At 36.6% G+C, this 27,403-nt stretch overlaps 1 protein-coding gene and 1 long non-coding RNA gene across 2 annotated transcripts in view; one reads left to right on the forward strand and one right to left on the reverse strand.

Moving 5' to 3' along the window:
• Positions 1–1,990: 1,990 nt before the first annotated feature.
• LOC118250633 (uncharacterized) lies at positions 1,991–15,783 on the reverse strand. Its single transcript, XR_004779506.2, has 5 exons — positions 15,433–15,783; positions 11,321–11,520; positions 10,623–10,724; positions 8,187–8,406; positions 1,991–8,120 (listed from the first exon to the last, which is right to left on the reverse strand). It is a non-coding gene; the product is annotated as an uncharacterized LOC118250633 (long non-coding RNA).
• The window catches only part of DCN (decorin), a 37,893-nt gene continuing 23,526 nt past the window's right edge, over positions 13,037–27,403 (forward strand). Inside the window, exons 1-2 of the mRNA XM_035551889.2 lie at positions 13,037–13,492; positions 17,642–17,874. Coding sequence (XP_035407782.1) covers positions 17,670–17,874 — 205 coding nt within the window. The 5' untranslated portion in view covers positions 13,037–13,492; positions 17,642–17,669. The remainder of the gene's footprint in view (positions 13,493–17,641; positions 17,875–27,403) is intronic.

Below are 27,403 nucleotides of genomic sequence, written 5' to 3' on the forward strand. Positions count from 1 at the left end.
TGCTGAAAAATGGGAAAAAATGTCAGAAAAATATGTGTGAGGGGAGGAAAACTTTAAGTGATTCAGTCTGGCAAGCAGCAGGAGTAGCTTGAATTTTAACTTTTCTCCATCTAGCACTCTCCTGCCCTCTTTTTCTGCCTGATTTTTTCCTGTTTTCCCCTTTAATTTATTTAATTACTTCTAATTATATACAGCCAAGCTTATATGGGTGTTGTAAGTGATAATTTTTTATTTTTTTTCCACAAAAATTTTTATTCTGAGACATCACTCGTTATTTATAGAACGATGTGCTAGAACTTAAGCTTTTCATATATTCAAGGGGTACAGTTTTTGCATATAGGAATTTCTTTAATTTAGTAGCATTTAGTACAGAAAATAATGAATATAACTATTCTGCCTTTTACATATCCACCCTCCAAGAATATCTTTCACAAGAAAATATCTGGATTGCAAACACTACCTTCAGTGCCAGAAAAAACTCTGCTTTGTCTATGGAACTCTGCAGTCCTGTTGATCTGCAGTTTTAAAGTTGCTTTACTATACTTTCATGCCTACAAATCACATCATTGCGTGTCTCAAAGTTAAAAATTCCCTCAATAACATTTCATAGAATCAGAAAATCATAGAATATCCCTAGTTGGAAGGGACCCACAAGGATCATTGAGTCCAACTCCTGGGTCCCCAAAGGACCACCCAAAAAATAAGACCATGTTTCTGAGAGCATTATCCAAATGCTTCCTATACTCCAGCAGGCTCGGTGCTGTGACCACTTCCCTGGGGAGCCTGTGCCAGTGCATGAACACCCTTTCAGTGTAGAACCTTTTCCTGATACACCTGAACTGCCCCTGTTGCAGCTTCAAGCCTTTTCCTTGGGTTCTATCACCGGTTATCAGAGACAAGAGATCAGTTCCTGTCCCTCCATTCCCCCTTGTGAGGAAGCTGTAGACCGTGATGAGGTCTCGCCTCAGTCTTCTCCAGGCTGAACAAGCCAACTGACTTCAGCTGCTCTTCATACATCTTCCCATCCAGACCTTTCACCATCTTTGTAACCCTCCTTTGGACACTCTCTAACAATTTTATATCTTTCTTATACTGTGGCACCCAAAACTGCACACTGTATTCAAGGTGAGGCTGCACCAGTGCAGAGTAGAGTGGGACAATCCCTTCCCTTGACTGGCTAGCAATGTTGTTCTTGATACTCTTCAGGATATGGCCCTCCTGGCTGCCAGGGCACACTGCTGGCTCATGTTCAGCTTGAGGTCAACAACACGCACCCCCCCCCCCCCCATCCTTTTCTGCAGGGCTGCTCTCCAGCAACTTGTCCCCCAGCTTCTACATGTTGCCCCTTCCCAGGTGCAGAATCCAGCACTTGTTCTTGTTAAACTTCATATTGGTAATTGCCCAACTCTCCAACCTGTCTAGATCTCCCTGTGAGGCCTCACCATCCTCAATGGAGTCAATAGCTCCACCAAATTTGTTATCTTCCATGAACTTCCTCAAAAAACCTTCAAGTCCTTCATCCAAACCATTTATGAAAGCATTGTAGAGGACTGGTCCTAAAATGGAGCCCTGGGGAACCCCAGTAGTGACAGGTTGCCATCCTGATGTAACCCCATTTATAAGAGTCTTTTGGGCCCAACCCATCAGCCAATTGTTCACCCATCTTATTATGCTTTTATCTAACTGTGTTCTGGTCATTTTGTCCAGAAGGATACTGTGAGAGACAGTATCAAAAGCTTTGCTGAAATCCAGAAAGATGACAACATGTCTTTCTTTGTTCAACATTTCTGGATGTTTAGTGGTTCATGTGAAGTGTATGGCTATAAAATTTGAGTCCACATTTTTATTGTACTAATGAAGAGAAAAACACAAGCTTAACTCCATTGTCATTTTAATCCATAATTTCTGACTTCAGACACATATGAAAGGATAAGATTTGTTAAGGGGAGGGTCAAATTAAACAAGCTACAATATTTCTCTGAAATAATATGCACTTCCCACTAAATATTTATAAATGAAATCTCTAAGGGTAAAAAGAACTAAATCAAGACAATTTAAATGACTACTGTAAACTTAGTCATAGCAAGTTGAACATAGGTTTATATTAAATTACAATCTGTAATATTTACACCAAAGAAACTGAAGAAGTCCAAGTCTACAATTCTTCAAGGGAAGTAGTAGTAATCAATGTCTCTCAGAGGTATTTTGCTTGATGTCACCTCACAGAAGAAAGATGAACTAGATGGTCTTTTTTGATGTATCTCCTACTTTGCTATTAGTTATGAAGATTTCATCCTGCATTTCATCAGAAGCTTGCAGTAGCATACCTCTACTGAGTGTGTTAGAACTTCTGCCTCATAGACATAACATGCAGTTTTGTTTTGTTTTGTTTTTTAAAAATAAAATAATAAAAAAGGCGCTGTTTCATTAACTCTAAAGCATGTCAGTGTCCTCACCCATGATACACATTTCAAATTAATTATATTAGTTTGTGATAGCATATATATATATATATATATATATATTTAATTAATGAAGACTGAAGGAAACCATTACATTTTACTTGGCGGTCCTGCAAACACTATCTCATATTTATTATATTATGTAACTAGTTAGTAGGTGATGTACATTTAAATACAAGAGAGATGGGACACCAGTTACAGCCACATTTATGGAAAAATCTTATTGAGTTAAAAAGGAATATAATAAATGTTCTTTTATAGAAATTACTCAAAACCCAAGAGAACCAAATAATAAATGAGATTCTTTCAACAGAACTTTTACATAGAACAGGATGGAGAACTGACCTCTATAGCTGTCATAATTTTCCATTATTTTTTCCATTTGATTGTGTTGTCTGTTTTAAAATATTATACAAAAACAATTTTGTTTCTTGTTAAATGTTTTTGGAACTTTCCGTAAAAACATATGTACAAGTCACACAATCAGATTTCCTATCTGATGATTTGGGGTCTTCTTCTCTTGAAAGAGCCCAGTGATTATGAAGACAAGCAAAAGAATATTCTGTGCAAAATAATTTCCTTCATAAACTTCTAAATAAAAATACATATGGATACAAACTCATCACACGTGGTAACAGAGAATATCTTTGTGTCAATTTAAAGTCTCTGTTGGGCATACTGTTCTCCAAAAGCAAAGAGACTGGAAGAATTAGAAACTGATGCACAGTTTTCTGTGTCCTATGTAATCATTAATTGACTGGTCTTGAACTACCTCCAGGACTTAGAAAAGCTAAACCAAAATTCAGTAAACAGTAGATCTAAACAAAAGAAAACAAACAGTACAACACAACACAACAACAACAACTACAAAATTTACACTTATGATAAGCCTGGAAAGTCTGGGTAAGGTCAGAGTATATAGGTCAGAGATTAGTAAAGCAACAGTCATTTCTTTCATAAAATCATAAAATCATTAAGGTTGGAAAAGACCTTCAGATCATCTGGTCTAGCCATGACCCTACTACCAATGTCTCTAAGTGCCAAGTACAACCTTTCCTTGAACACTCCCAGGGAAGGTGACTCCACCACTTCCCTGGGCAACCCGTTCCAATGCCTGACTACTCTTTCTGAGAGGAAATGTCTCTTAATTTCTAACCTAAACCTCCCCTGTCAATCATTAAGGCCAGTCACTCTAGCCCTATCACTAGTTACCTGTGAGAAGAGGCTGACCCCCAACTCCCCACAACTTCCTTTCCCGAAGTTGTAGAGAGCAATAAAGTCTTCCCTGAACCTCCTCTTCTAGACAACCCCAGTTCCCTCAGCCGCTCCTCACAGGACTTGTGTTCCAGGCCTTTCACCAGCTTTGTAGCCCTTCTCTGGATAGGTTCCAGGGCCTTGTACTGAGGGGCCCAAAACTGAACACAGCACTTGAGGTGCGTCCTCACCAGAGCAGAGTACAGGGAAATGATCACCTCCCTGGTCCTGCTGGCTACACTATTCCTCCTGATAAAAGCTAGGATGCCATTGGACTTACACAAACAAAATGTAATCGGGGAAAAAAAAAAAAAAAAGGGTAAAGCACTCTGGATGTCTAGAAAAGTCATATTTTATTATGTCATATTTTGCACAAGTTTGCTGTATAATTATAAACTGCCCTGACTCAAGAGTTTATAGTCATAGGAATCGTAATGCTACTACAGTATTTCATATAGTCCCCCTTAGCACATGGCTTGTCTCTCCTTGTTATCAAACAGCAACTCCTTTATTTATAATTTAAAAAGTTAAATCTCTTTGAGCACTTCACTGGACAATATGCAAATACACACTTTTTTCGGTGAAAAATAGAGAATATTTAAAAGAGAAAATTCACAGCCTTTTTTTTTTTTTTTTTCAGAACAGGCTGACTAATTCTAAGACTGGTAAGGAAACTAAATTCAAGCTGTCATAAATATTGTACAAATTTTCATTACAAAGCAGTAATTTGACTCTGTTTTTCCTTGATGAAAGATATCTGACATTATTTTTAAAAGATTCAGACCTGAAATATAAGAATGTGAATTTTTGTCTTTTACAACCCCCAACCTTTTATTATAAACAGAAGGTCATATTATTATTATTATTATTTTTTAATAAAATATCCTGAGATGTAATCTCATAAGAGAAGCCATATAAAAATAACAATCTCAGACAGGCTGAACCTTCTTTTGAGGTTTAAAGAATACTTGTAAAAACTACAAAAATATTTTTCTGTCTGCAGTGTAAATGGCAGTAACATTTCATACATTTTGTACTTTTCTAGTTCCGCTGATTTTGTCCTTCTTTGATCTGAAACATACAATAAGGAATTTTCAATTTACTATTTGGAACAGAAACTATACAAAGCAGCTGCTTGCTGTAGAAAATACAACCAAACTATCTCAATGAACAGAAAATCTGAGAGGTCATGGGGAGAATTACAGAAAAGGAAGGTGAATTTCAGTAGATGGTGGGAGCACTGTAACTCTTTATTAAATTAAGATAAAATATCTAGTATGTGAAGTTTGTGGAGAAGAGTCAGTAAATACTTGAGAAACGAGGCTAAGTAAAGTGGTGGCAAGGTATGAAATACAGATCTACCACCAGAGCAACACTTTATGTCATCATTATAGTTAAATATAGTCAGACAGATCAGACCATCAAGCCTCTCAGCCTGGCAGTGCCCGCTCCTTCAAGTCTTGGCAAAGCTTATAAGGAAGGCTATAATTAATCCTAGACACTTCAGGTAACTTCATGTTTAGTATTTCAAGGGCCACAGAAGAAAATAAAACTATATTAATGTAATTTTAACCATAAATTGGAATTTGGCCCACATGGATGCTATAATCCAGAGGTTTATTAAGTTGGAGCTGAGAGAATGCAATGACTGCTGCCTGGAATGAGAAGTAAATTTGCAAAATGGACTCTTTGTAAACCATATAATTTTTCATCTTGGATGTACACTTGACAAATAGATTATGAATATTAACTAGACACTTTAGGCTAAACAGTAAGTATCCTTTAGGATGAAGTACAATGTAACCTATAGCCATAGCTGGATAAACTAGAAAATAATAAAGCCACAAATTTAAAGCTTTTGTGGTCCTTGAAAGATTCTACAAAATCCTCTAAATATTAAAATTTTCTTGAATGTATTTTTAAAGTCTATTTTTCTATCTTATATCCTATAATTTAAAACCAAATAGTTATTTATTTTTGTGACTCCATTCCATATCCTCTTTTCCAAATATTTCTCATTTTAAACTGACACAAAAATGGCTGTAACTGCATTGCAGGCTGCGAATGGGTTGCATGTAGTGTGAACTCCTCCTCAGAGAGCTGAATTTTCTGTGACTGAAAGAAAGGTACATCCTCCTACAGAGGTGATTCAAACAATTTGGAGGATAGACAGGATGCACAAACACAGTGGAAGACCTTTAACAACAAGACAAATGACTGTTCCAACCTGTCCAAGTCTCAAGATCCAACTTACAGTGGTTTTGGTTTTATAAATGAAGGGCAGGCTCTGAACAGATTTTTGCTTGCAAATGTGTGGCTTCTTCAGATGTAAGCTTTCCATCTTGTTATAAAAATGTGATACATTTATTTTGAAACATCCCGTTTCATTTTTATATATAAGGCAAAACAACTCCATCTTTAATGTAGTTGGTAGATCCAAACTAATTCAATACACTGTGGTTTTCAAAGGTGATTAGTTAGTTTAGGTGCCTGGGGTTTTGTTGTTGTTGTTTATTGTTTGTTTTGTTCTGTTTTGTTTTTCTCTGAGTCCTGCTTTTTTTTTTTTTTTTTTTCCAGTGCCTTATAAAATACTTGATTTTCAAAAACTGCTCTTCTAATGTCTCTCTGAAAATCAAAACTATTAGATGTATTGAGGAAAACTGTTTGTCACTTTTCCAAACCTTGATTTAGATCTCTAAGGGATAGGGTTCCTGGTATATTACGAGAGATCAAGATGAGTCAAAATATTCAGTGGCCAGATTTTGAAATTGGGTAAATCACAAGATGTGCTATCTCAATAAAATTATGATTCATGTCCACTGAGGGTCTGTCACATCATGTTAATAAATTCATCTATTACACATGCAGGCCTAAAAACAATAATAATAATAAAAACAATGAGCTAAATAAATACGAACCAAGCATACTTATAAACAAGAAAAGAAACAACAACAAACCAAGCCAAAACAACAAAAAAAAACAGTGTTTCCCTATTACTGCTATTACTTCACTTTTTTGTTTATTTATTTATTTATTTTCAGCTTCACTATGGAAAATTGCTGTTGAGGAACATCACCACAGTTGGTCTGAGTAATCTTTTTTGTATATAGTTAGAGCTTATTTATATAAATAAGTGCTTATTTATAAGAATAAAAGTAGAATCTGCTTAAAATCTGCCAAACAAACAAACAAAAAACATACCTGGTCTATCCATTCATGTGTTCGAGGCACTAGTTAACAGCAAGATAAATAGAATGATTCTTCAAATACTTAATGAAATGCAATGGATATTTTGAAGACTGTTACCTGGGCTATAGTATAACTCTCTGGATTTAAAAATGAATTCTTAAATGCTTGATGACCTTAATTTCAACTGATCTTGGAAGAAATCTAATTCTGCATTGATTATAAAAAAAGATTTAGAAGTTATTCATGACTTTCATTAAATTCTGAGACATGTTACAATTAAAATTTTCCTTTTGTATCAATTTCCATTTTGCTTTTCTTGAAGATACTTGTATTCTTACTTTCTGAGTCTTAAAAAACAGATAAAATTTGTGTAAAACATAGAATATTCTCACAATCACTTCTTCCCCTTGAATGCTAGATATCAACTGTGTTATTTGAACTCTGCTCCCATGTCATTATTTTTCCTTATTATGTTTTCAAATTTTCTCAGATGCAGTCAATTACTTGAAAGGTTCAATAATTATGAAGTACACATCTTTTTCATTAGAACCCCATGTGGTATACTCTGTTTAGACAGAGTTGGCTCCTTCATAACTAACTCATCACCATCCACCTTGAGATTCTCAACAGTTCTCTGTAGTGTGGTAATACAATCCAAACAAAAACAGTAACTTATGATGTCATTGCTTATATCTTCAACGTCACTATTTTATATGTTTAGTTGAAGTTATAAATTATTTCCTCAGCAGATTGCCAACATTTAAAAAATTACCATTTTAATATAGAGAGAGACAAACACAAATGCTACTATAAATGTCCTCCTTTTGTTATTACACTCCTTATTTCAGGACTTTCCTCAGTAATAAAGTCACTAGCTTCCTCTAAAACAGTTTGCTCTCTGTGATGACTAAATTGGAAAACAAGGATGACCTGGCCATTCATATGTTTTTCATAATCTGGGAATAGGCTGTTCAGAGCTGCACAGGATGTGTCTCATTTTGAATGCTGGTTCATAACCCCTGACTAACAAAGGACACGCAAGGCATATAGTTCCAACAATTGCATGAATTATTGTCATCCTTTTCTAGGGCATTGTGTAATCCAGATGGGATGATGAAAGTTGTCCAGAGCATGATCTAAGGTCCATCGAAATGAGAATAAAGGTTTGGATTTTTCATTAGAACCTTGAAAATTGTTGGACTTCAACTCAGGATACTGAAAAATAAAAAGAAAAGTCAAAATCTGATGAAACAGTGCACTTTAAATTTCTTCTTCTCTTACCTAAGCTAGTCATCTCTCTTCTCGAGTCATCACTCCGTCATTTGTGGCCTTCACTCCTACAGTGAGGTTTATTCCCATAAGGAGTTGTATCTTCCTGGGCCCTTTGGTGAGGGGGATACACTTGCACTTTATTTTCTTCATGTAAGGGATTTTCTGGAGGGCGGAAGACTTAACGTTCACACAGAAGTCAGGCAGGAAAAAAATGTGATGTTGTCTATCACTGAAAAAAAGTAAATGGGGTACCTCAGTACCATTACAAAAGCATATCAGTGTGTACAATAAGAAAAGGTTTTGCATATGTTTTCTTTATTATTAATTAGTCACACTAATTAGAGATTCTAGGGTCTTTGGTCCCATGATCACTTTTACTTTCCTCTCATTCTTTGCTCCTAGAATGGATAGCAGCTCGAGTACGGGTACAAATCTGATTTTATATGTTCACTGTGTTTTTGAGGAAAACAGGTTAAGAGTGATCACAAAATGTGCATCTACACCACAGAATTGTGAGGAAGAGTTAGGACAGGCTTTGTCCTCAAGGATTAAAGTTAAATTCAGAACACTGGAAATCACAGTAAGTAGTAAAACTATATTGGTATGAGTTAGCTGCTGCATCTTTTGGATGTACATAAACAGAACAATTTGATTCAAGAGAGAATAGACAGACCAGAGGAAAGCAAAAACAGTGTCAGGAAAAACAGGAACAGATTACCCTTTCCGTAGAAAAGAGACCAAGGTAAAGGACATGATCACGTGTTGAATACTTCAATTGTAGGCAATTTGAGTTTGTTTCATTAAGAGAGCTGCAAACTCCATAGTCTCCATTCAGAAGACCAGAGAGATGACAAAGAGAGGTGGTTTACACAGTACATGATCTTGTGAGTGGGAAAGGGAGAGAAAAGAAAACAGACTGACAGAAGAGACTTCCTCCAAAAAGAAGGATCTCTATTTTGAAGTTTAGTTGCTTTTTGTTCAAACAGTTGTACAGGAGGTATTTTCACTGGTACAGAAAAAATAATGTTACTGATAGTATCACAGAATCACAGAATTGTAGGGGTTGGAAGGGACCTCAAGAGATCGTTGAGTCCAACCCCCCTGCCAAAGAAGATTCCCTAGAGAAGGTTACCCGGGTAGGCATCCAGACAGGTTTTCAATATCTCCAGAGAAGGAGACTCCACAACCTCTCTGGGCAGCCTGTTCCAGTGCTCTGTCACCCTTACCATGAAGAAGTTCTTTCGCATGTTGATGTCGAACTTCCTGTGATCCATTTTTTGGCCATTGCCCCTTGTCCTGTCCCCACAAACCACTGAAGAGAGGTTGGCCAAATCCCTCTGTCTTCCACACTTAAGGTATTTATAAACATTAAAAAGATCCCCTTGCAGTCTTCTTTTCTCAAGGCTGAACAGACCCAGGTCCCTCAGCCTTTCCTCACAGGGGAGATGCTCTAGGCCCCGTATCATCTTTGTGGCCCTCCACTGGACTCTTTCCAGGAGACCCCTGTCTTTTTTTGTATGGGGGTAGTACTTGTCCAAAGTCTGATATTTTGGTCTTTTTGATTTGTAGAAATATCAAGAAGTACATGACTATCATTTATGAGGTCAGAGAACACTGAAGGAAAATAGGTATTCAAAATACTCAGAAGTGGCAGTTCTGTCTCTCTAACTACTCTCTCAGGCTGTGCCTGGGTCAATATTTACCTGGATCAATGTTTATTAAGGTTGAGTCAATATTTACTTGCATTTTTAGTAGAAGAACTACATTGCTATGGTAAAGAACATCTTTCTACGGGTGCTTGGAAGAAATTATGCACTGAACAGAAAAGAGAAGAGACAGCCAGTAGTATATTACAGAGAACAGTGGATGACATGCTAGGGAGCTAGTAAAGCCCAGGTGTGAGACATAGGAGAGGTGGCAAGAGCCCCTAAGAGGCAGCCAAACAAGAGATCCTGTTTCATCCCATCCCCTGCTGGGGACAGGCACTTGACTAGCTGTTTCATGAGGACTTTGAAGCAGATTTGCCTGCCCCACTTCCTTACCACAGCAACCACAACAACTCTAACCAGGTGCTGATCATCAAAGCTGGCATCTATTAGAAGGCAGCCCAAGGAAAATGCCTTTTTCAGAAGGGGAAGCTTAGAATGAGGAAGAACCTGAATCTCTGAGCTATCATGTCCCTGAAGGGCAGATCCTGTCCTTCTTTGCTTTCATTCCAGTAGCTTTCTGGATTGCAATAAATGCTACTCTTCTTTCCCAGGCTCCCTAAAATCAGGGTTTTTTTTTTGTTTGTTTGTTTTTGAGAGCCAATTGTGTCGGCTCCCTCTTCTTCTGAGGAGGCGTGCAACCTGTACTGACAGCTCCTGATGCTTGCAGGACATGTCTTTCTTCCAGGCCAGCCCCACACTCCAGGAGCTCTTCCCCCAGGGTACTTCTGCTCCTCACCTGGCAGCTGCTCATACCCTTCCTGCAGAGACTTCCACTGGACCTGGGCATAGTCATCAATAGTAGACAGTCTGGCTTGCTCTCTGGTCTCCTGTCACTGACCTATGAAAGGTCCACAAAATAAGCCATGAGCAAACAAAGCAGATGTTATCCATCAAAATTTAATAAAAATACTGTTATATAAATATCATTAATATGCAGTTGCCTGTAACTTCCTGGGAATAGGTATTTGGAGCAGCATGTAGCCCTATAGGTTGGTTAACTCGGACTAAGATCTTATAGAAACCAATTTTTCTAATCTTTTTTTTTTTTTTTTTAATGTTGACTAAGCTGTTGTCAAAGTAGGTCAGACAGACAAGAAGAGCTTATAGATGCTACACCCTGTACATAGTCATGTTCCTTTAAATAACATACTGACTTAGTATTGTTTTGTACTGTGTTTGTTTGTTTCAATGTCGTTTTTCTTCTGAGTGACATAGCAGAATGCAAAGAAAGGGAATAAAAGAATAATTCTGTAAGAAAGGATCCCACATCCCCTTATAAGCACACAAAATACCTAGAAAATAGTGTGCATTAACACTTTATAGGGTACTGTGCTAATATTTGGTCTCTTAAGTCCCCACCACCTCAGTTCCTCAGTCCCCCAGGTTTGTCCCCCCACTTTGCATTTCAGGAGGGGTTGGACACACAAAACATACCTGCTCTACCTCTGGGTATCAACAGTCAGAATTAGGGTTTTTCATAATTCCTAAAGGATGTGACATCTGTACCCTTCTGAGGTTCTTGGGATGGACTTCATTACAGAAAAAGAAAGAAAATCCTCCAGTTGATGAAGATGTGCACCAAGTGCTCCACCTGTTCTCACCTTGATCTTTGTATTTTTGTTCAACTATACCTCCTGCCAAAGACAGAAAAGAAAGAGAGGTGGCTCTCCATCTTCTCCCATGCCTTCAAGGAGATGACTAAGTTATTAACTTGTAACACCTTTCAACCCCATAACAGATATCAGAACAAATATATTACAGTTTTGCTGGGAAATATAAATGGATTTTATGAAGCAAATTGACAACAAGTTTATCCTGACCTGTTCCTCATCAAAATCTTGCTTTGAAATGTTTTTTTTTTTAAACAACCAGATGCAGCTAGTGACCAAGGTTCAAATAACTGACATTACTAAGATGCAGCCAAGATTTCAGCAAGCCTCATGGAGACACTTCTGGACAAAGATAAGGCTTTGTTGTAAGCATGAAAGCTTGGAACACTACTAATCGTATGTAGAAAAAAAAGTCACAACAAAAATCATTAGCAGTCTTGAATCCATTGGTGAGGCGGAGAAAGAAGGCACAGGAAGGCTTGAGGACTGGGAAGGAATAAATGATCCTTACTTTTAGAATTAAATATATAAAGAAGCTGTAATATAAGGTCTCTGATTACATCTTTGTGCTACACTGACCAAAACTAACAGTCAATTATTCCACCATGTTTTCTTCCACCAAAGAAAAATTTTAAGAGCTGTTTTCTTGGCTCATCTTAAAATCAAATTAAAAGAAAAATTTCAAGATTTTATTGTGTTTCTAAAAAATCAGACTTCTTTTAAACATACTTTCACATTTTACAGGCTTTAATTTCAGATTTGCACCTGGTCCTAGCCTAGGGGTAGAAATAAAAGGATACAAGTCAAAACACAGAGACATAAGCCTTCAGTATTTAGACGGGACAGTTAACAGCACAAGGAAGCTACACATGTTCACAATGTGTTTGGATAACTAACTAAATAACAATTATTTTATTTATTGTCCTTTCTGGTTTCTAGATTTTTTAAATTGTGCAGGAACAGAGAAATTGCATTTTAGATTGTATTGAAATTTGCATCAAAAGAGAGATTACTTAATTAAAATATAAATCTGAACAATTAGTAAAAGACATTGCTTCATTCATGTTTTAAAAAAACCTAATGTATATTACAAAAAAAAAAAAAGTTGAATCTAATTTTCCCTTTCCTTTGCTGTCCTGGTAAAAAAAGCAGTAAAAAAAAAAGCAAAGTTTATATAAAACAGTTTTAACCACAAATGCTACAATAATTCAACTAATGAAAACATGATTTTCATATATATCAAAAACATGCTGTAGTATGAAGAAATACGTAAAAGTCTATTATTAAACAGGATAATAGTAGTATATTACACTATATATTACTTGCTTTACACAATGATTATAGCATAAGCAGAGGCAGGTTGATATCTGTATAAACAGTTCTACCTAAAGCTACCCCTTTTTTTCTGATGTTAATCTCCACTTTGGCTAGCTCTAGGATTAATTTTATATCCTTTCCTTGAATTACAAGTATTATAAACAAGAGGAACAGCCAAACTTTCTCAGCAATGAGTCAGAAAAAAAAAAAAGAAAAAGAAAAAGAAAAAAAACAGTTAAACCCAAGAAAACTTCACTAAATATATGTTTTAGAGACTGAAATAAAATAAGTGAGATGATTTACAGCTACACATCTGTCTTATAGTGTTCAGGCAGTTTGGGAATCTAAACAGATGAAAAAGGAATAAAGCAAATGGAAAAAAAAAGAAGGAAAAGAAAGCAAAAGAGCTGATAAAGTTTCTGGCTACAATACAGGAGACATATCATTACCATATGATCTAATGTGGGTGTCAGCCTGGATTGTGTTCATTGAGAGAAACCTTATTTTTTAACTGTGCTATGGAATAGAAGCAGGAGGGTTTTCCACCAAGTGACAGTCGCTGAGCTGAACTTACCCCCTCCTCCTTTCCACACCTGCAAAGCCTTTTGCCTGGGTTGAATATTTAGTTTAATTACATCTCAGCTTTGAGAGCTCCTGTTGCAAATCCCTGGATTAAAAGGTATGGTTTTCAGTAATTCTTCTGAACTATGTTGCACTAATAAAACTTCAGGCAAGTCTACGGCAAGTAGTTGAATTTTAATAGAAGCAAGGAAAAATCCTACTAAATGTTTAGCAATGTTAAATGTTGTATCCAGCACTTTTGTTTCTTGAAAACATGAAAATGCATTCTTAAGGACTGTGCACATTTCCTACTGTTTATTTGACTGCTCTGTCTCTTGTTTTGATTTGTATAACCACTGCTATAGTCCTTTCTTTTTCCGTACTGTAAACTTTTGCAGTAGTATATTCTCTGTTTGCAATTCAGTGTTTAGAATCTGTGATGTAGCGAGTGTAAAAAAAAAAAGTGTTGAGTTCTTGTATTTCTTGTTTAAATGGCACTCTAAGATATATATTTTTTTATTCAGATTTCTTCATATATATTCCAAACTTTAATGAGTGTAATTTTTGATTTGAGAGAAAAAGATGTGTAGTAGATAGTTAAACAGGATCGGTGTATGTCTTTGTAATGTTAGAAAGTATTATGTTACAGTGTACAAATGAAGGACTTATATTTAAAGAAGCTGCCTGTGAATGAAATAGTAGAAAAGAAAATTCCTGGAGTTGAAATTCCTGTTAAAAGAATTTTAGTCTCTTTTAGACTCCCAACATTTTTTTCCCAAATCTAGACTTTACTTAAAAAAAAAAAAAAAAAAAAAAAAACATAATGAAGGAGATTTCTTTGAAACTGCATGTATTGTTTAACTTGCCATTTGTGGCATTTTGAGAGATGTATGATGGTGGAAGAATTAATATTTAAAATATAATATTAAGGCAAACTGACAAGAAGACCACCAATACCGTGGTGACGTGAACTGATGAAGCATATTTCCAGTGCTATTTTGAACTGAAATGTGGCCAAGTCTATGCTATAGTTTCCTCTGTTTGTGGAAAAGTCTTACTCATTGTAAACACATAATTAAAGCAAATTTAAACAGTTCTGTCCTGCAGACATAAATATTGTGTCACAGACCTTTAAGAATTCAGAGTTTATTTTCCTTCCTTATTTTTTTTATAAGTGAAATGTAAACATTTCTTACTAGTACATTTTTGTATATATTTTGTATCTGTTTATATTCATTTACACATGCAAACGATATGAACAGATATGTGTGCCTGCAGTAGGAAAATACATAAATATATGCATACACATATCTATTTTTATTTCTTGATTAATATGTAATTGTGTTTGCTATTTTCTCTGCTGTGATCAGATTAGATCCTTGATATCCTTTGTTGTCTTACAGTCCTCCTTTATACACAATTCTTTCTGAATTTATTATAGTTTTGGCAAAACGGGGACCAAAGGGAAAGGCCTGCTACAGGCTTTCACTGAGATAAGTGAAGTTCATCACAATATTAATATGATCAAGTACTAAAGTGTGAAGACACTTCCAGAGTGCCAGTGCTTTTTTTTTTTTTTTTTTTTTTAACTCCCTCTCCCCCTCCCCCTTGTGAGGGGAGGGTGTTAGTAATTTAACTCCAGGGTAAGATCCTGATTGTGCATTCTTGGGAAGGGGGTGGGGGTTGGGGGAGGATGGTGCTTAGGCAGTGACATTGGGGGAAATAGCAACAGTTTTTTAAAAATATAATAATATGCAAGAAAGAGCTGAGATTTATTTTTATTTTTATTTTTAATTACTGACTGACATTGCCATGCCGGGGATGGTGCACATCTTTCCCAATGTTTGTTGATGTTAACAAGCATTTTGAAAAATACTCTGTACTCAGGTAGCACTTTATTGATAATTTTCACAAAGCAGCTTATTAAAATGAATAGTGATGACTTAGCAGGTTTGCATTCCCATTTCAAACTATTAATAAGTTGCATTGTTATTCTATAATCATCTGTACATAATAATAAGTATGCCAAATCTTGCATGAATTTAAACCGTAACTTACCACAATGTATTAACATGACGTTGTTGTGACAACCTTGCTTGCCCATCGATACTGAACTATAGGGGTATAGGCTGGGCATGGGACACCGCCCTGAAGTCAGCAGGGGCCAGAGTAGGAGGGAGTGCAGGAGGATGCTCCACCCAGGAACACGGCCTGTCCCAGCTACATGACACGAGTTTGTACGGCATGGGGCTTTGCTACCAGATGGGCTAAAAGGCTTTGACTCTCTAGCTGACGTTAGGGTCTGCCAAGTTCCTCAGTGCATATAGTGGGTAATATGATGGTCTACTCCAGGAATAGAAAATACTTTCAGGTCTAACTAAGAAACCAACTATGTTTCTTATAGAGATAACAGAAACAATGTTTTTCTCCACATGAACTCACTTTGGAGTCTTTGGGACATCTGAATATGTTAAATACTTGTTTTCTTGTCAGGTAGATGACAGAACTATAAACTGATTTTAAAACATTATCATAGTCGATAAGGTAACCTTATCATCCTCTTAAGACTGAACCTCAGAGGTTTCTGCAGGACTGCATTTTTGACATCTGTAGGAAAGTGAACTCAGGCACAATACAGATTGTATCTAATTCCAGGACTGTGATTTTTATATTTTTACTTTTTTTTTTTTTTTTTTTTTTCATACTGACTATTTCTGTTAGAGTACCTGGATGTGGTATTCTAGAGAAGCCTCAGTATGGAATGCTCACCTAATATCAGCTGTCCATGTTTGTCATCTAGTCCTACCTAGTAGGTTCCTTATGTCAATAGAGAAAGGGAGACATTAATTCTCCTTTTCCTCCCTCCCATTTTTTTTTTTTCAATCTTCAGTAGTCAATATGGAGCTGGGAAATGATATAGCACACCCCTAACTGTTGGATAACTTCTATATAATATAAATCCCAACTAGCACACAGACAAGGCATTTCATCAGCAAATTTCAATGATCTAGTTATTGACTTGAAGAAGCCATTGAATATTTTTGCTTTCCTTACATAGATCAGTATCTGTATTCAGGAATATGTTAAGTTTCCTAAATAAAATACAAGTTTGCCTTTCTATCATTTGATGACTTGAAGGCAATTTTCTTTTTGTGAGTGTATTTGTGTTGTTTTTAGACCTATGAAAGGTTACAAAACATAAGCTTCCTTATGTAAAGTAAAAAGTAAAAGAAAGTAATTTTCAGAAGATTAGCTGATTTCTACAGACCTGATACAAAACTTAGAAACAGCTGTTTCATATTTTTTTCTTAGTGACAACAACATAGGTAGCACAATGTGTAGTGTGTAGAAATGCATTTAGGCCGAAGTCCTGAAAACACATATTAAAGCAGTTTTGCTTATCTGGCAGTGTAGCAATCAGTAGTAATTCACAATTCTGTAAAGTTGCTTCTGAGCATGAAAGACTGCAGGATGAGGCCCTGAAGTCCAGTTAGAAAGTGTGATGACAACACTACAAGCATCAGTTCAAATGCTTACACATTACAAAGCAGAGGATTTTCAGGGTGCATTGTTGTAATGTAAAATCCCCTAGCCAAAAGTCTGGAAAGAAAGCCAAGAATATCTAATATAACACAACATTGTATTCCATTTTATTGTGCTGTTTAAACTGAGAATGAAGTATAGCTTACTTAAATAGCTAAAGATTTTACCCCCTCTATCTCCACCCCATCACTAGATCTTACTTTTTCTCAGTCAGCTTTACTATAATTTAAAACACACAGCAAGCTGGCACTTTAAAAAAAAAAACAAAAAAACGGGTTTCTCAAGACATGACACACTGCATTACAGTGAGTTTGGGAACCTGAGGTTCATCCCCAGGGAACAAACCCATTGCTATGAAACAAATGCTAATGAAATCAAATAGACTGTTACGTTGGCAGAAAACAGACACATGGAAAATGTGGCTTATTGTGTTGACTGTTTTGCATAACAAAGTTGACAGTGCTGCCTGTTCCTAATAAATATTACTCTAAATGTGCAAGCAGATGTGTTTAGAGTTGCCTTTAAATCTCTCTGTAAAAATAGGCTATTGGCAAGTAGTTACCAGACTCCTCTCGCATAACTGTTTTATTTTCAAAATTCAGATTTCATTTATTGAAAAGAACAGTTATGCAACTGGTGGATATGCTGGACCTCCTTCAGCAGGAACTGTGCAGCTATGGAAAAATTGCTACTTCTGTTTTAAATTCCCTGCTTTGGATCCTAGGTTCTGCCTGGAGTTGATGAACTAAGCCATGAGGCTGGCTCTCCTCTTCATCCTACTGCTGCCAGTATGCTTGGCCAAGCCATTCCACCAGATGGGCCTCTTTGACTTTATGCTGGAGGATGAGGGGTCGGCTGATATGGCTCCAACAGATGATCCTGTCATATCTGGATTTGGGCCAGTGTGCCCCTTCCGCTGCCAGTGCCATCTCCGCGTGGTACAGTGCTCTGACCTAGGTAAGCCCTGGAGTGTGTACAAAGGGTCCAGTCATGACCACAAAATATGTTTGATCTTTTATGTATATTTTATGTATGCACATTTCATTTGTTCTTTGAAACACCATGGATTTCTGTTGCAGGGAAAATCACTTTTCAAGGCTATTCCTTCAAAACTGTATTAAATAAATTCAGTGAGGTTAGATGTGGGTATGGAAACATTTTAAAAGGTCTTAAATTGCACGGTCCAGACTCCAACACCCTTAATCATACTGACAAATACCTCAACATAAAAATCATCCTATTTCCATAGGATTACATGAGCATGGAACAACCAACACTGAATCATGGAACAATCAACCATAGAACCAGCTCTTTGGAGGAAAGAACTTGGAAACACTCCAAAACAATGAACACATTTTGGAGTTCCTAATTAAATATCTGTCCTAGACACTGTTCAAGCTGTGAGAACTTTTCTTACAAAACCCCCATACTCCCACAAGTACAAGGGCTTGTCTATATCATCAGGCCAGCAGGATATGAAGCCATGCCTGCCGTCACTGTGTTCTGACTTTACCATGCAGAAATCACAAGTAATGAAGTTGACTTTAGTGTAACTGCTTCTGGTTTATGCCAGTTTTAGTCAGTCATTGCAAAAAAAAAATATATATATTTTTCTGTTTGTTTTTGTACTTCCTCACAAGGAAATTAGACAGTTTATTCAGTGGACAGACAAATATCTTGTCATAATTTTATAGATTTTATTTTTTTTTGTCTTCTCTCAGATGTTTGAATGTATTTCTGGTGTTTCTATTTTCCTATGTTATAACATTACCTTTGATAATTACTGTAGGTCATGGCACAATTCTAACAAAAAAGGCTTGGGTCTCACTGTGGTGGGTGTTGTATAAGTACAGAAACGAGGGGGAAACATTAGTTACATCCCTAGAAACTTCTGCGATTTTTTTAAAGCAAGCCACATAATTATGCAACAGATATGTTTGGCAAGGACCCAGTGAACAATGCAAGCCAAGTTGCACAAATGAGCGCAGACTAACCTACCCATGCATTCATAAAACTTTCACGGTACTGGCCCTGTTGCAAGATTTTTCTTTTTCACTGTTTAGATACCAGATAGTAGCAAACATGGAGCGGGGAGGAGGTTGCCCCGCATACCATGAAGACCTTAGGTTTTATCATTGTTACACTGGATAATGCTGTTGGAATTTAAGTTATTTTAGGAACTTTTCCCCAGTCTGTTTCAATTCTGCAGAATGTAAGGAGCTTTCACTCAGTTAAAAAGTAGAGATACTCACACAGGAACCCTTTGTTGCTATACTTGCTCCCACATTCATTCAGTTCCCCTTCATATTCATGTGGTTTCCAAGGGGGTTCACTACAGTCCACTGCCTGCAATTGCTTCTGGATTAATAAAGTCCCATAATGTCAAGGAGACTTAGAAATAAAGTGATTAAAGCCCCAGGTCTATGTTTTTCAGATAATTTTGAGAGGGATGATAAGAAATACATTTTCAGCTTGGTTTAAGCCCCCATAGTGCAGATACTGGAATGAGAAGCCAGTGCTTTTGAAGCAGCTGGGCTGATAACATCCAGCCTCTGGGCACAACGGAAGTGAGATCTCCCTGGGGTTCAGAAATGCAGTCCAGCAAAATAAGTAATATTTCCCTGGCAGAGCTCAGGGAAGTTATAACCATTCAGCATTATCCAGCCTTGGCACGAAGTTTTGTCTATCCCTGTCACGTGTAGCTATGACAGCCACTTCTGGGCCTGGCCCAAATGGGAGGCTCACCAGGACACAGGTCCAATGGACACCCCTGAGAGCGGGGACAGGACAGCTGAGTGTGCCTCTGTCCTACACTCCTCCTGCCTTAAGTCTGTTTCTGTGTGACTCAGGCTCTGTTGAGGTCAGATTTACCCAAAGACTTGAGGAAAGCCAGAAGCTGACTCTAAGAGCTCAAAATATCCTTGGGAGCAGTGGAGGTTCTGCCAAGTTGACCAAGCATGCTCCTTGGCTGTCAGATGAAGGGCACAGGGCACGGTGATCAGGGAGACAACGTGTATGCTGGAGCTGTAACACCAGCAATGAGAGTTGTAACTCCCTGCAAACCACTGTTCCTGGTGTGCCTTTCCCTTGCAGCTCCAGGCGTTTCCTACCCAATCAAATTAGCTACCTCCCTCACCCAGAATTATCAAATTGATTCATGTAGTCCCATGGGCACTAATTGAAGAAAAGCTTCAGGCAATAACAAGACTCCTCCCAAGGATATATTAAGAACTTACTAAATTAAATCCTTGTCCACAAAGGAAAGCTGTAATCTAGATCCTGTCTTCTACTCTGTGGCATGGAAGGAGGCCTCCTTACAGCTGGGTGCAGGGGGCAGGTTATAACAAGGAAGCTGGTGGACCTGACTTGGGCTATTTATGGAAATTTCTCTTCTTCTTCTGCGTGCTTCATTTTGTGCCTGAAGGGGTATTTACTATTTGTAAATTCTTGCTGTGTAAGGAAGAGTCTACTATCTGACACAAACTTCTGTGGAAAATTAAAAACAACAGAACTATAACATCCAGGAGGTCCTGGAGGTGAGGTTTGGCCCTTTTATTGTTATTTTTTTTTTTTCCTAGTTTTCATGTCTCAAGAGTACTCGATGGGAATATTAAAAAAATATATGTATCTAAATTTTATAAAAACAGTGAAAAAAAATGCTTGGTGGTCTAGTTACACTAGTGTCAGCTGAATTTTTGCATTCTTGTACTTTTAAGCTTCAGTCACATCTTCCTAAACACGTACCTTCAAATTAATTTATTTTGCCTTCGAGCCAAAAGCTGAACTAGCAGGAAAGAGAACACTGTCTTCTCACACCCCAAAGAAGAATTCTCTCAGAGGTGCAGTTACTGACATATTGAGAACAAGGCCCAGTGTGCCTACCTCATATGAGATTTATTACCTTTGTGCAACAGGCTCAGGGATCTCATCAAAGAAGACCACTGTGGCATTTTTATGAAAGCCCTGCCTTTTCTGAATTTTCCTCCTGTTGCCAAAAGAGAACCATAGGTTCACTTTTTGATCATGCTTCAATAAAGGCATTACTACGCTAAAGTTGTGCTTTTTGTAGAGATAGTAATCTTCCTTATTAGCATGTACTGCAGAGTGGCTGATATAGCTGGTCAGAGGCAGCTCTTCATGTATCAAAATATCAAATATAGGAAAGACATGAAGTCATCTGCCCAGGCAAACATGCCTTGTGAAAGCCCTAGGAAGAGTTGACAGTTCAATTTAAAGTCTCAGCCTCCCAAAGGGAGTCTCAAGAAAAGGTTCCTCTCAGAGTGCCCTGGTAGACAAGAGAAAGAACATGTAATTATTCAGCCCTGTGGCAGATGTAGAATGCTCCTTATGTACGTTCAGTGACGGTGGACAGAGCTTTATTTCACCTTCAGGTGAGTCTAGCAGCCCCTTATGAATTGAGCAGTGTTTGTGTTCTGTGGGATGCCGTGAAATTGCCTTCCTTAGAGACTTCACAGAAGGTGAAGGTTCCTTCAGCCATCTTGCCATGAGCATCCATGGAGGCTTTGTGGTCTCCAAAAAGTGCAGGAGAGACGAATGTCAGTAATTAAAGTTCAAGCAGTATTACATCTTAAATTGGAGCTTTGCTCACAGCTCAGAATTGCAGGGTTTCTCCAGCTGTAAAGAAGCATGTATTGAAGCTCAGCATGGATGCTGGAGTGTGTATTTGAAAAGTACTTTGAGATCAGCAGGTGAAAAGCTCACAGGTGTGTAAAACATTATTCCAGGGATCCAGTAACATGAGACAGTTTATCTGAATACATAAAATGTCTAAGTTATACTAACTAATAGCCCTTCAACACCTGGATAATGCTAACATGAAAACAGCTAATTTATTAGTTGACAAAAGACGATTTACCTTGCATAAATTCTTCCAAAAATAACTGAACACCCATTTTCTGATCATATCTCTGATAGGGAACCTCTTCTCTCCTTTTAAAGGAAATTAGCTCCTTTGGGACATACCTTGATTTGAACTTCCATTGTCAACACAAAATATTCTTAAAGAAAAATAATACTTACCTTATTGGTGATCAGTATCAGTCATTTTATGAGTCCAAGAAAATAGATGGAAAAACAGAAACTGTTGAGTACTTCAGCTTTTAAATCTCTACCATTACAATCCTCTCTAAACCATAATTTTTATAGCTAAGTGTTTAGTTCAAAATCTGATGGGTTTCTAAAAGTGCAATTAGAAAAAAACATGAATGACCAGATTATCTTAAATGACCAGATATTAAAAATATAATTTTAAAGTAAACGTTTTTGTTAACTTACGTTTCACTTGTTGAGCTTTTAGGTTAAGTTATTAAGCTATGTGTGATAAAACTAAAGGATGAAAAAGTCAACTGACGATAGGAACATTTCAATAAATTTGCCATGGTTATAACAATTTTACTATCTATTCAGTTTACATACTGTTCTGGGTCTGCGTTGGAAGTTAAAGAAACCATGAAAGAAAGCCCTATGCTCAGTAAATCTGGAAACAATTATTAAATTAAGAAGAAAATAATTAGAAAACACTCTTGAAAAGTTGTCAAGAAGAAAAATATTGGCTAGATGTAGACTGATCTATACTTATAAAATATTAGCTTTCTCCACTGTAAGAACAAAAGACAAGCCTTGTTATAAACCACCAGTTTTACTACCTGAATTCTGGATGTTCCAGTTCCCATTGATAGACATGATTCTGGGTGAAAGTTAGTTCATTCCAAATACATCCTCTCTTTATTTGTTGCCTGCTCCAAGGTAACTGTTACCACCTCTGTGTGTTTGTTTGCTGTTTTTGTTTCGTTTCTAGATTTATTCACTTGTTTTAGACTAGAAAATAACATTTAAGAAAGCATAGTGGCAGGAATGAAAATCCTGAGTGCCAAATGCAAGTGGTACAAGAAGTGACTGTTTTCTGGTTCATAATAGAACAAGGTTTCATTTCTAAAATATCCCACAGTACAAATAAGTAACTAATAGCTAAAAAAAAGTGAGTCAACTGTTAAGTCATTACAGAACATGGCGGGTAACTGAAGCACTTCAATCATACTAAATAATCACTACTGACATCTACTAATGTTATGGACATCTACAATATTTGTATTACATTCTCAACATCTTTATATGTTGTAGTATTTGGTAACAGATATTATTGTTTAGAAAATGTTTATATTTTCAAAACACAAAACCTGTGCTATTCACCTGCTAAAGACTCCCTGCTAAGTCTTAGAAAGAGCTAGGGAGTCCAAAGGCTCCTTCCCAGAGTTCACTGAGAACCCTCAGCCAGTAGGGATGTGACCTAGGAATTTGAGTCCTACCTGAAGCCACCAATGATAATAGCAAGAAACCACCAATACCAGCCTCCAGCTACTCAGGAAAAATGTTTTTACAGAGTTCAGTTATCATGGTATTTAGAAAAGTTTCTATTTTTAAGTGTATCTTTAAAACATCTTCCTAACCCAGGTTTGAGAGTATCATTTCTAACCCTTCTTTATCAACTTTGGATTCACTGGTCTGTGTTTTACTTTATCCATGTCCTGGATCTACCATGTGGTTACAGGGAAATTTTTTTTTTTTTTTTCTGAATATATTTTTGTCTTTTCATAAAGTTCAGGTCAAATAATATGTGCTTTACAATGCATTGTACATTCTTTTGAAACTTACTTCTGTTTTACATACTTGTCCTGACTAACAGTAATAGCAAATGCTAGAATTCTGTTGTATTATGTTTAAAGGTTCGTTCATGCAGAGCATTATTGTCTAGAAAAGGAAAGGAAAATACTAGGAAAAGAAAACAGAACAAAAATTTCTTCTTGGCTTCTCAGCCAGGAAAGTGATGGAAACAGTGAACAGTCACACAGGGGCCTTTAAAACCAAGGACCATTCCCACAAATGTGTGTGTGTGGGGGAGGTGTTGTGGGTTTTGTTCTTTTGTTTTGTATGTGTTTGTTTGGTTGGATGGTTTGTTTTCTGGGTGGCTTTTTTGTTGTTGTAGGGTTTTTGTTTGTTTGTTTGTTTTTGTGTAGTAGTTTTCAGCTCATGGGATTGATGGCCTTGAACAGGTCTGTACACCATTGTCAACAGGGTTACATTTGCTATACATGCAATCATACGGTACGGTAGACTTCTCAGGCATTCTATAAAGAATGAAAAAAGTGAAAAACAACATTTAAAGATTCTGTGTGTACTCTCTGTGCATGCTCTTAGGTGAGAAGACACCTAGGAGGATATCCCATACTAGCCTGCTGTTCATTTCCTGGAAACTATTTGGAGTGCTACAAAAATCTGTTAAGGAGAGGATGTTGGCAGTTTTTATTTCAATATGAAAAGTAACGTAATAAATATGAAATAATATAAAAGCAGTGAAAACTAGAAGCCCACCTAATTTCATGGTAACTTTAGGGATTTAATGGTAAAACAAATGGACAGATTATTTCTAGAGATGTTACAGCATTACAGACATGCAAATATAAATGAATTTACAGCCTGGTTCTGTAATATGTCATCACAATTGACATGTGCAATAGGTCATCCTAGAAACAGCTTCTGCTGCATCATCTGCATCACCTAAAATATGAAAGCCCAGCATAGCCTCAGTTTCCATGCTAGAGCATTTTCACTTTGGACATAGCATTCAAGCTAATCACTACAAACATTCAAGTTAAACGCTAAGTCTAGAAGCTCATTTTCCAATAAATATTTTCCTTTCTACTGCTCCAATGTGGGCCTCAGACACTAAATTGGCTCTCAATGAATTCATATTTTAGGGTAACATGGAAGAAGAGTGTTTGTACTGGTGCAATAGACACTCTCTCAAAACAAAACAAACGAACAAACAAAAAAACACCTCTGTCCAAGAAATGTAGGAGCAAAGACATAAGTGAGTTAGCCAAACAAGACTAAAGGACTGTTATCATTCAGCTATAATGCCTTTTCTTTCCATAAATTCAATTAGGACTTCCACACCTTCAAACTGAGGAGATCATATTAATTCCTCACCACTGGAAATAAAAATGGAAAAAATAAAAATAAAAAGGTCGGGGGGGGGGGGGGGAAGAGGGGTAACAGTGCTAATAATGTTTGTATAGTGGCAGCAGCAGAGAAAATTTAAAAAATACAGTGTGCTAAATACAATAATAAAATGAAAGAGAAGAAAACCAATGGAAGAAAAACAGGAAGGCAGACAAAATAGGAAAGATTTAAGGAGGAGGGTATGAACATGAAAGGGAAAATCTCACTTTTTCAAGGGAAGCCATAAAAGAAATGTCTAAAAAAGGAGACCTATAGTAAGTTTCAGATACAGGTGAGGAAAAACGAAAAAGGAACTTAAGATAGGAATCTAATGAAAATCTTGCAGCTTTCAGGGTCAGGGGCTAAAATTTCTCTTCTTTATTTTCTCACTCTATGGTGGAGATCTTATATCATATGGACTGGAAGAGATTACTGTTTCAGATGACCTGGAGGAAGTCTATCACTAAATAACCAATAAAATAAACGAGTAACATAAGCAAAATGTCAAAGAGTCACTAGAATATATAACATAATCTGGTAGAAAGGGGGAACTAACAGCTCTGCAGGCTCCCTAATTCTTTCAGGAAATTCTCTCAACATTTATTTAAATGTTACTCACTATGTTCAGACATATTCATGGTCGCTCTCTTCCTTTGCTTGCATGAAAGGAAGTTGAAAGCAATCCTAAAACATTTATGAAAAATGCTCACATCCCTAAAATACCAGTAACAAACCTCTGCCCTCAGATCATAATAAAACTAGAGCTGTGCAATGACTATGTGGTGAGAAAAGGAAAGTGTAAGTTTACTGGAAAGCACAGGAGATCCCACCAAACCACTCTTTATGGCTACACCTTTGAGTTAGTGCTATTTCTGGTAAATCACAAAGTAAAGATTTAGAGTGGTAGACTTAGATTTGTATCTATTGCCTGCTGCTTAAACCGTGAAACAGGCAAATATCAAATATCCAAAGGTTCATTCAAAATTTAATGTTAGAAATTTCCCCAGTCATTGGAATACTCTCTTCTGAATACTGTGAATATTCATAAGAAATATATGTTTCACCTCAATGCACGAATAGTCATAGATAGTACATCTGCATAGCATCCACATTGATTAAAGCCATGATGCATACCATACTGACAGATTGCATGAATCACACAGGACTGTTGCTGTTCTCTGATAGAATGTTTTATGTCAGTAACCATGACAGTGGGAATTGTAATGTTGGCAATTCTAGCAGTTACTTCAGAAATCTCACGATATTTGATTCTTTATATAAGGTCTTCATCCCTGAAGACTCATGATTGTTTCAAAAATATTCAAAAATATTTTTCTTCCTTTCTAAAATAAATCTGTCCTTCCTGATAAAGTATATATCTTCCAGACCTTTGAAATTAAGTCAGTTAGAAAGAACACAGAAATGGTATTTGCTTGATTTTAAGATTTAAGAATATCGTTACTTTTTTTTAAATTTTTTTTTTTTGAGACAGGAGGCTGAATCTAGTACCAGAAATGTGACTATCACAGAAAAATAATTCATCAAATTTATAGCTTACAATATCTGTTATATTTTGAAATATGTGGTCACTACACAGACTGAGTGGAAATGGAAGTGAGCAGATAAGTTATGCATTCATTTTAAAACCTTTCCTTGGGTTTTTACAATTATTAACACTCTCATAATGGAATTGCACAGTTGATCATAATGTCTTTTTTTTTTTTTTTTTTTTTCCTGTGTTCCTCACTCTGTTCTGGAAAACAATGTTGTGAAAGTTTGGGAAAACAAACAAACAAAAAAACAGTGTAGTAGTATACCAGTTGGTCTACTTTTGTGAAAAGCCATCTCAGCAGGGAATGGAGTTCATTTTCTCATTCTTTCCAATGGGAAGGGTCAGAGGTATACAAAAATAATATGTGATGAAAATGATGAAAAGTCCCAAATGGATCTTAATGGAACATGAATCTTATAGACTGAAGAGCAGGAAGAATATCTGAAGAATGGTTGTCACCTTTAAGATGTATTTTAAGAGTTTCATGGATTCCAATGGAAACTGTGTTGCTCTTTTTTGTTGTTGTTTCTTAAATCTTTAAGAATAATCACCTGAGAAAAAAACAATTCTCCAATTCTTCAGGCTTTTTTTTTAATTAAAATATTCCCATTAGTACTGATGATTTCATAATAAGAAAAGGAAAGGTAAAGAACAGACTTTTCATTTGAAAGTGGGAGGGAGAAGGAGGTTGTGGGTACTCCTCTGTAAAGAAAGACAATTGTTTCTTATTTTTATAGTTGGTAGGATGCAAATTGTGAAACCACTCCTATTTTCAAATCCCACACAACAGAGAACAAATTCCAGTAAATACTGAAGTACACAGACTGGGAAAGTTTCAGTGAACTCTTCTAATTTGAAGCATTCAACACTATGCTAAGTTCCCTGCCATCCTTCCAGAAAGCTGTCCTTGAGTCC

The sequence above is a fragment of the Cygnus atratus genome, chromosome 1 (assembly GCF_013377495.2).
Source record: "Cygnus atratus isolate AKBS03 ecotype Queensland, Australia chromosome 1, CAtr_DNAZoo_HiC_assembly, whole genome shotgun sequence".
Taxonomy (NCBI): Eukaryota; Metazoa; Chordata; class Aves; order Anseriformes; family Anatidae; genus Cygnus; species Cygnus atratus.